General features: G+C 35.9%; 1 protein-coding gene across 2 annotated transcripts; it reads right to left on the reverse strand.

Annotated features, from left to right (window-relative positions):
• Positions 1 to 330: 330 nt before the first annotated feature.
• On the reverse strand, positions 331 to 9809 carry map2k2b (mitogen-activated protein kinase kinase 2b). 2 transcript variants are annotated; one of them, XM_051875049.1, is made up of 12 exons: positions 9422 to 9809; positions 9018 to 9273; positions 8727 to 8937; positions 5876 to 6022; positions 5637 to 5714; positions 3969 to 4020; positions 3740 to 3864; positions 3291 to 3504; positions 1850 to 1902; positions 1455 to 1516; positions 1282 to 1327; positions 331 to 1143 (listed from the first exon to the last, which is right to left on the reverse strand). In XM_051875049.1, the coding sequence occupies exons 2-12, from the start codon at positions 9104 to 9106 to the stop codon at positions 1033 to 1035; spliced, it is 1188 nt and encodes a 395-aa protein (XP_051731009.1). In that variant the 5' UTR covers positions 9107 to 9273; positions 9422 to 9809; the 3' UTR covers positions 331 to 1032. The 2 variants fall into 2 exon arrangements, with proteins under 2 accessions (XP_051731009.1, XP_051731001.1); XM_051875041.1 differs by having other exon boundaries at positions 9018 to 9809.
• Between the last annotated feature and the right edge of the window lie 515 nt (positions 9810 to 10324).

The following is a 10324-nucleotide window of genomic DNA, read 5'->3' on the forward strand; positions in this document are numbered from 1 at the left end:
TTTTAGATAAAATAAATGAAAAATCCCAGACTTGCACTGAAGGAGGGACCTGAGCCATATCTAGAGAGATCACAGAGACACGAGTGGGGAAGAAAATGTCATGCAGCTTCACAGCAAAACACTAGAAAACACCTTAGTAATCGCAAAGCTAATATAAAATTATTTAAATGTATATATACACGTCAGTCTTTATTTTGACAAAGTTAGTGGTCAAAAGTGTTTGTTAAACTAAAACAGCACAGATTTGAAATTAAGTCTTAATTGCTTTACACTTTTTAATTTTTAACTAAAAAACAATGGACAAGTAAAAATAAAACCAGAAACAGTTCATCCCCTCTACAATCACTTTATTGAGAGTCTTAAAGCAACAAACTGTAACTGTCTGTAGTTGATGTTTGTGGCAAACGCAAGAACAAACATACAGAAATAATAATAACTGTGCCGGCGGTGACTTCCTGGCATATATGAACTCCATTACACATGATCATGGATCAAATGAGAACATACGTGTGCCTGGATGTGACGAATCTGACGGAAACATTCTCAGGTCATATTTCACAACAAAACCAAAAGAAAAATATATGAAATTATATTTTGCTTAAAAAAGATGAAGAATATTCTTAGGACCATTTAGATTTTTTTTTGCACAGTGACATTTTCATGAAAATTAAGCATAAATCAAGACTTTGTAAAAGGGAATAAAAGGTCCTATTTAAAGGCCATAATATACAGAACTTCATTTTGCAATTTAATAATATATCATTGTTTTTCCTCATTACAGTAACGGGAAGTTTGTGGGCAGATGTACTTAATTTGTATGACAAAATGCACACAATGCAAAAAAATCCTAAAAACAGGCTTCATTTTCTTTCAGCAAAATCTCTTATTTCTCTGTTTTGACCGTGACGTTTCATGAGATTCACCATGTATATGGAAGTAAAAGTGTAAAATAAGCAGCTTTGCACGTGTTCCATCAGATACGCTGTAAACGTTGGTATTCTGTAGGGGAAACCATGGTGAAGTGTGCGTGTGTCATTCGGCTGTTTGTGTAGGTGTGCTGGGCTGATTGAGCCCTATAGTTTTACACAACCATCCAGCGAAGTCAACCTCCTCCACCTCTGAGCGCTTGATAAACGTGTGATTCTGTAAAGGAGGTCAAACGTGTGTGTCACATTTATAATAATGAACACTGTACGATCAAGTGCATTTATTATAAAACTAAATGGGGTCCATTTTGATTTGATTTTGTCTTGCATGAAAACATAAGAAATGTGTTCTCACCGTCAGCATCTTCAGGTCCGCTCTGTCTGCAGGGTTTTTAATGAGACTACAAATAAGATGCAAAGAAAACAATTTAGGCACTAAAGTGCTTCATTAGACTCTCAAGATCTCAATTAGACCCGAAATCACACCAATGATTTACTGTGTTTCACCTGTTGAGAAACAGAACTCACCATTTGGTCACGAAGTCCTGGAAATCAGGAGTGAAGACGCCGTGAGGCAGTTTAGGGGGCGGCTGATGGATAACACACAGAAAAAGTCTTTATTTACACTCATGTGTCATTAATAACAGCATCAGATCTCATATTCACAGTGTCTTAAAGAGTCTTGGAGCAGAATCAGTGCTCTACACACTCAAAGTCATTATGTATTAATACATCTTACTGAATAAACAATCAAAAAGTGTCATTTGTGGCACATGCATTAAAAACTATTTGTCAAGTCATCAACTCTGAATCTTCAGTTAGTTCAGAGACATAAAACATGAACATCAGCATTGAGACTATTTTTATTAGATTATATCCAGGCTATTTCATTCTGAAACTGAAGTGTGATTGAAGACTCTCACCTCATTGACTATATAATCCAGCAGCTCAAATATAGCCATGACGGGCCCATGACCTGAAAGAGAACAGTCACATCAGTTTACTAGCAGTAGGGTGAATTGAGTAACTTCATGTTTTGCAGGCGTCTTCCTAAACAACCAACACAACAGAGGTCTGTTATACAACCTTACACTTCGCTTAATGTTTTTAAACCTAAACCTAAAAAACGTAGTACTAGTATTGTATGTATTATGTTGTCATTATTCTGTATTTTATGTATTGTTATTTTTTTCTTATTTTTATGTGATATGCTTATGTTTTTATATAAAGCCCTTTGAGCTGCATTTTTTTATGTATGAAGGGTGCTATATGAATAAAGTTTATTAATATTATACTGACACCTGCTGGCATTCTATACAATATCATACGAGTACTATTATTTTCTTTTGATTTATAATACTGGTGAAAAGTTTTTTTTAATGTTTATTAAAGAAATCTCTTCTGCTCACCAATACTGCATTTATTTAATCAAAAAATATTAGTAAAAATTGTTAAGTATTATTACAATTCAAAACAACTGTTTTCTATGTGAATTTATAGTAAAATGTATTCCTGTGATCTAAGCTGAATTTCCAGCATCATTACTCCAGTCTTGTGTCACATGATCCTTCAGAAATCATTCTAATATGATGATTTGCTGCTCAAGAAACATTTATGATTATTATCAATGTTGAAAACATCAAAATTTTTGCTGCTTAATATTTTTGTGGAAACTGTAATACACTAATACATTCAAATGTTTGGGGTAAGTAAGATTTAAAAATTAATTAATTAAATTAATACTTTTATTCAGCAAGGGCGCATTAAAAAGTTAAAAAAGACATTTATAATGTTGCAAAAGATTCTGTTTCAAAGAAATTCTGCTCATTTGAACTTTCTATTCATCAAAGAATCCTGAAAATAAAATGTATAAGTTTCCACAAAAATATTAAGCAGCTGTTTCAAAAACTGAAAAATGTTAACAAATGAGTACCAACAATAACTGATAATAATTGAGAAGCAAATCATCATATTAGAATGATTTCTGAAGGATCATGTGACACTGAAGACTGGAGTAATGATGCTGAAAATTCAGCTTTGATCACTGGAATAAAATTTCATTTTAACATATGAAAATAGAGAACACATTTTAAATTGTAATAATATTTCACAATATTACTGTATTTTTAATTAAATAAACGCAGCTTTGGTGAGCAGAAGACACTTCTTGCTAAAACATTTTTAAAAAAAAATGTTAATTTTTCCAAACTTTTAAGCCAGTAGTGTAAAACCAGAAGAGCAGAATCTTTTCATTTTCACAATTCCATTTAGTGAAAATACTCGCTACACTTTTAATCACATCCAGAAAAGAAAATGTCCACTAAGACTAAAATCTTGTGCTGCCATCCAGGAATCATTTCTCACCGCTGACGGGTCTGCCCGGGGGTCTGGGTCGAGGAGAGGTACTGTGTGTCTCTGCCCCCCCAACATCCATCATTGCCCTGCCGAAGATCCCCTCCAGCTCCTTGGCGTCGGGCGGAGGAATGGGATACCGGCCGATGGCCAACTCCACCAGAGAGAGACCCATACTCCACACATCTGACTGCACCGAGTAATGAGTGCCCTGCAACCTCTCCGGCTGAACACACACACACGACAGGAACTCAGTCAAACAAATCCTGCAACACTTAAAACAGAATCAGCACTTCTAAAGGCCTCGATGTACTCTTCTTTTTACCCCCTAAGAGAAGATCAAAGAAGTTCAAAATGCATGAGCAGTGGTATACTGTTAGTGAACTTCGTTTTGGCCTGACTTCGAAGGATATCAGGACTTTAATCCTTGCTAAAACCAGTACCACCAACTAAAAACATACCGACATGTACGAGCGTGTTCCTACAAAAGAGTTGGCCATGGAGTCGATGAGCTGCCCGCTCACGCCGAAGTCACACAGTTTGATCTCCCCGCGAGAATTTACCAGAATATTTGAAGGTTTCACATCTGTGAAAACAGGAATTTGTTTCTTATTAGTGCACTCATTTTACACAGATACAGATATTTTGAAAGATTCAAAACTTATGAGTTTTTAAGTTGATTTTCTTTACCTCTGTGAATTATCTGGTGCTTTTCTCGAAGGTAAGCGAGACCTCTTAAAACCTGTTTGAACGGAAAAAAGAAAATTGCGTTTTTTTTAGATTTAAAAAATAATGTCGTTCCAAACCTGAGTTTTTTTTTCCTGTGGAAAACAACAGGAGAAATTAAGCAGAATGTTCAAACAACAAGAGCAAGACTTTCGTTTGTTTGCATAAAATCTCCATTCACCTTCATCGTTTGGAAAATGAGCAGCATGAACATTGTGTAAAGCATCTCCTTTTGTCTTTCACAGAAGAAAGTCAGTCATGCAAGTTTGGGACAAGTTTTGACAACTTCAGATCATAATAAGCTTTCTGAACTAATGATACCACTTTGTCCAGTACAATACTGATACTATTATTTTTGGTATTTGCTGATACGGATTACGTATTTTCATTGCATTTTGCAGTTTAGGGTCCAATTCTCACTATTAACTAGTTGCTTATTATCATGCATATTACTAGGATATTGGCTGTTTATTAGTACCTATAAAGCACATATTAATGCCTTATTCTGCGTGACCATATTCTACATCCCTTAATCCTTAACTTAACAACTACCTTACTAACTATTAATAAGCAGAAATTAGGACTTTATTGAGGCAAAAGTCATAGTTAATAGTTGGTTAATAGTGAGAATTGGACCCTAAACTAAAGTGTGACCAAAATAGTTATAGCTAGTAAATTTTCTTAAAGGGTTAGTTCATTCGTTCGAGCATAGTTCATTAGTTCAAAGGGTTAGTTCACCCAAAAATGTAAATTATGTCATTAATTACTCACCCTCATGTCGTTCCACACCCGTAAGACCTTCGTTGATCTTCGGAACACAAATTAAGATATTTTTGTTGAAATCCGATGGCTCAGTGAGGCCTACATAGCCAGCAATGACATTTCCTCTCTCAAGATCCATTAATGTACTAAAAACATATTTAAATCAGCTCATGTGAGTACAGTGGTTCAATATTAATATTATAAAGCGATGAGAATATTTTTGGTGCGCCAAAAAAACAAAATAACGACTTATATAGTGATGGCCGATTTCAAAACACTGCTTCAGGAAGCTTCGGAGCGTTATGAATCAGCGTGTCGAATCATGATTTGGATCGCTTGTCAAACTGCTGAAATCACGTGACTTTGGCGCTCCGAACAGCTGATTCGACACACTGATTCATAATGCTCTGAAGCTTCATGAAGCAGTGTTTTGAAATCGGCCATCACTAAATAATTCGTTATTTTGATTTTTTTGGCGCACCAAAAATATTCTCGTCGATTTATAATATTAGTATTGAACCACTGTACTCACATGAACGGATTTAAATATGTTTTTAGTACCTTTATGGATCTTGAGAGAGGAAATGTCATTGCTCCCTATGTAGGTCTCACTGAGCCATCGGATTTAAACAAAAATATCTCAATTTGTGTTCCGAAGATTACTGAAGGTCTTACGGGTGTGGAACGGCATGAGGGTGAGTAATACATGACAGAATTTTCATTTTTGGGTGAACTAACCCTTTAAGTCACCGGCCACTGGGGCAAAAAGTTAGTGATAGGCCCTGCCAAGAACACATCACTCAGAAAAGTTATTAAGTTGCAGTTTCGTAATTGAAGAGTTTTACATATTATTAGCCTAAGCATACTTACGGCTATGCTGACTTTTCCCAAGATCTCCTCTGGAATTCTGCGAGCATCTTTCAGAACCTGATCCAAAGAGCCTCCGTCCTGTCGACAAGGAGAGATGGAGACACAAACAGTTTAACAAACACACTCACACTGGGGGCAGTGAGGGAACCGCAAATAAAAGTGTAAAATTAACAGATCATTTTAAAATGAACTTTGGACTAGTGTACTCAAAAGATGACAATATAAGCCTCTGAGCGTACCATGTTCTCCATACAGATGCTGATCTCCCCGTCGCTGTAAAACGCCCCGTAGAAACCCACGATGTAGGGAGAGTTGCACTCATGCAGGACCTGCAGCTCCCTGATGATCTGATGTCTGATGGCTGGCTTGATCTCCAGATGGATTAACTACAGAAAGATTGTTACAAACATATGCAGCTCACACAGACATGTAGTGTTGTAAATGTGAACGTTCTGGGATATTTTCATCATGTCTATGGACAGCATGATGACATCGACTATCACAGAAAATTATTTCACCTTGTTCTTCAACTTGTAAAAAATGAATAGGAAACATTTACTGTGCTGCAGAGATGATGTACTTTTGGAGGCCAAAACCCAGAGACGAGTTGTATTTTAGCACCTGAAATCAATAGGATTATGGAAGGGCTGTGCGATCAATCATAATTGATTTTCGATTTCGATTTTGGCTTCCAAAGATCATGAAAACAAGATAATTGAGGTAAAATGATTATTGTGCCACTGCTCCATTCCGTCTGCCACACCTTCCTTTCCTTCACAGCGGTGTGCTTTCGTTCCTCCCTAAAAGCCCAAACTTAACATCCAAATCAGCCGAATAAGTGAGTGTTGTAAAATGCAGTCTACTGTTGCTAAACTGCAGGACGTGCTTGATATTAAATAGTGTTTCCCAGGCGGCTCTCAAACGCAAATAATGTTTCTGCATATGTTTCTGCAAATAAGCAAATGGGCTTCGGAATACGCGCCTAAACGCGTACACACAAAAATGCCTTTTTTGAGAAAGCAAACATGTGTGTAACAGTATATTGGATCCGTGCATTAGTTCTTAAAGTGACAGCAGCCTAATAATCCTGCTGCTGTCTGTCATTAATGATAATTAAACAACAAAGGAAAATCACTCGCTCATCTTGACTGAATAACTTACGTAGCTTTAATAAGGATTAATCTATATTAATGTGTACAGTAAGACTATGCACTGTTATTTTACATTTGATTTAATTTTTTTGTTGCAATACTTATCTGAATACCACTGTTAGTACATCTTCCTGAAAAACTTAAGAGCACTGTTTACCTCATTTGTATTTTTGTTCTGTTTTTAAATAAAGACTGAGAAAATGTGTCGGAAGCTTAACGATGGTGATGTTGAAGTCATGTGATCATGGTGTAGTTTGTTTATAGACTACATTTAGCTTTTGACTTATGCAGATTGTATTTAGGCTTCAAAAGTTCATTTGAGAAGATTATCATGATGAACAAAACATGTAAGAATTAGGGTTGCAAAATTCCAGGAATATGCAAAGTTGGAAAGTTTCCATAGGAATTAATGAGAATATATGGGAATTAATAGGAATTAATGGGGATAAACTGGAAATTTGCAAAATTGCAGGTTAGCCTAGTTCACTTCAGAATTCAAATTTCCTTATAGTTTACTCACCCCCATGTCATTCAAGATGTTTATGTTTTTCTTTCTTCATTTGAAATGAAGGTTTTTGAGAAAAACATTCCAGGATTTTTCTCCATATAGTGGACTTCACTGGGGTTCAACGGGTTGAAGGTCCAAATGTCAGTTTCAGTGCAGCTTCAAAGAGCTCTACATGATCCCAGACGAGGAATAAGAGCCTTATCTAGAGAAACCATCGGCCATTTTCTAACTAAAAATAAAATTTATATACTTTTTAACCACAAATGCTCGTCTTGCACTGCTCTGTGATGCTCCACGCATCCACGCACATTCGCTTTGTAGACACTGGATCAATACTTCCGTGTGACCTTTCCATCGTGATTACATCATGCGTGGCGCATCACAGAGCAGTGCAAGACGAGCATTTGTGGTTAAAAAGTATATCATTTTTATTTCTTTCAGAAAATGACCGATGGTTTCTCTAGATAAGACTTATTCCTCGTCTGGGATCATGTAGAGATCTTTGAAGCTGCACTGAAACTGACATTTGGACCTTCAACCCATTGAACCCCAGTGAAGTCCACTATATGGAGAAAAATCCTGGAATGTTTTCCTCAAAAACCTTCATTTCTTTTCCACTGAAGAAAGACATGAACATCTTGGATGACATGGGGGTGAGGAAATTATCAGGAAATTTGAATTCTGAAGTGAACTAATCCTTTAAATGTAGTTGGAAAAAAAATCTTGCAGCATAACAATCAGATTTAATGCAAATTCAGTTGAATTTCTACCCTGCGCATTCCTCAATCACACCCTCAATAGGTGGCCTATTGAGACCACATCACTAAATCTGCTTTCATTTTATTTTTTTTTTTTGTTCAATGAAAGCAACTATGAAAGTTCTACTCACAAATTTATAAAAAAAATCAAAAATGTTAAAAATTTATATTATTTTGTATGCATGCCTGCTTAAGACCAAACAAAATGTCTGTATATGATACAGTTTGTATAAGTTACCCCAAATTTCTAGTTAATTCCCTTTTACTCCTGTTCAGTTTCCAACTTTGAATATTTCAAAAATTCCCCAGCTTAACTTCCCATGGAAAGTTTCTGGAAAGAAATTTTCCGCCCCTTTGCAACCCTAGTAAGAACCATAAAATTTTGTCGGTCACAGAGCTTATTTTCTGCAATAATTCAAAAGCAAATGGAAAAATCCTATTGTGTTTTAAGAAGATGTGATCTTACAAAAATACATCACTACATCAATCTATACACTTATGATGGAAGTCTAGCTGGAGCTGAAATGTGATACTTCCATGAAATGCTGGTTATTTGAGTAGTTCTTTGAGATGAAAACATTTGTCTGGTTAATTTTGACAAACTGACGGACGAGTCAAAATGATTCTCTGTTACACAATGATGGAAACAACAAACCACGTGCTGGTGACTCACCTTCCGGGCCATTACAAGACCAGAGGGTTTGTGGCACACTTTATTGACCACACCTCCATTTCCAGCTCCAAGTTCACAGATATGCTGGAAATCATCATCTTTCAGCTCGCCCAGATTGGCTTTCTGCGTGAGAAAAGCTTCCAGACGCTTCTTCTGTTGCTCGTCCAAGTCGAGCTCTTCCAACTTCTTCTGCAGGGCCTCAAGATTCGCTCTGAGGTTTAAGAAAAGCATAAAGAAGTCATTCAGCACATTCAATCTGAAGTGACAATTTCAGACAGCTCTATAACTTACTCTGACGCAGCATCTATGGATGTAGAGGTTGGCTGTCCTTCTCCGGTTCCAGTTATAACTATGGGATCTGGTCTTTTTTTTGGAGCCATGGCTGACGTGTGAAAAGACCTTTAATCTCAGGGACAGTAAAAGGCGAGCTCAGACTGAGCTTTACTCAATAATGACTCTAATTTACAGCTTGTCATCGAGCTGATCAAGTTCCTGGATCAGTCTGATTACCTGGTCAAACCCTCCTCAACCTGTTCACCATCCAGATCTGATCATTATGATGAAAAATCAAATTTAAAACACTAGGTGCATGAATCCGCACACCCCAAACATTCACTTTACACTACTAGAATATGACACGGACTCTTATATGATTTATATTATTTAGATATAATATAAACAAACTGTAAAATCACCTGTAAACGTATAATCAGCCTGAGCTACTGCCGCTTAAACACACATAACATACTTTCAAACTCAGCAAAATGCACATTAACTTCATGAAACGAGTATAAATGAACTAGAAGTAATAAATAAACGCATTGTTTTGATTTCTCAGCCCGCGCGAGAGGATGCTGTTAGCTTGCTAGCATCAGTCCGTGTGTCTGCCGAGGTTTAAAGCGTCTGTCAGCGATCACTGTCTCTCTCATATAACGGGAAATGAGATCCCGAACTCCGTGGCGAGTGGAGCCGGTCCCGGTGAGCGGAATGTCCCGGGAGAGGAGGCTGAGGATCAGGAGGGTGCGGTGAGTTTCGGCCCAGCTGCTCTCGGCAGCTTACCGGAAACATCAGAGTGCAGATCCCGCGGCAACTGTCGCGAGACGAGAGATGAATACTCACTACAAAATAAAAGTGCATTTTGTTTTATATTATACTTTTTATATTAGACTTTTTAAATTATAATTGTACTCTGCATTATCATTTTATTTCATATTATTGTTTTATTTGTTAATGCTACTTATTTACTCCATTTGCATTACTGTTATTTAACTTATTTTGCCCAGCAAAATATGAATATGTAGTTTTTGTTACAATGAAGCTCACCTAATTTAAATGACTAAACTATAAAACGAGACAATAAAACATTTATATTAACGTTACTTAATGCTGTTTCAATTTTTTGTTAATATTATATATTTACTAAATTTGTTGTCATGTTATTTTAATATATATAAATAAATTTATATATTTATATAATTTAATAAATATAAATTTGTTTATATTTATTATATAAATAAATAAAATCTAAATATATTTATATATAATTTAATAAATATAAATAAAATTTATAATTGTTTATTAAATAAATAATAAACAAA

This window comes from Ctenopharyngodon idella, chromosome 2, assembly GCF_019924925.1.
Source record: "Ctenopharyngodon idella isolate HZGC_01 chromosome 2, HZGC01, whole genome shotgun sequence".
NCBI lineage: Eukaryota > Metazoa > Chordata > Actinopteri > Cypriniformes > Xenocyprididae > Ctenopharyngodon > Ctenopharyngodon idella.

Excerpts from the sequence above, each read along its gene's own strand:
- map2k2b (XM_051875049.1), bottom strand. The coding sequence starts at position 9,106 with ATGGCTCCAAAAAAAAGACCAGATCCCATAGTTATAACTGGAACCGGA. Across the intron at positions 4,021-5,636 it reads TGGGAAAAGTCAGCATAGCC|GTTTTAAGAGGTCTCGCTTA; the intron begins GTAAGTATGCTT and ends CCGTTCAAACAG. Across the intron at positions 1,328-1,454 it reads CAGGACTTCGTGACCAAATG|TCTCATTAAAAACCCTGCAG; the intron begins GTGAGTTCTGTT and ends TCTTATTTGTAG.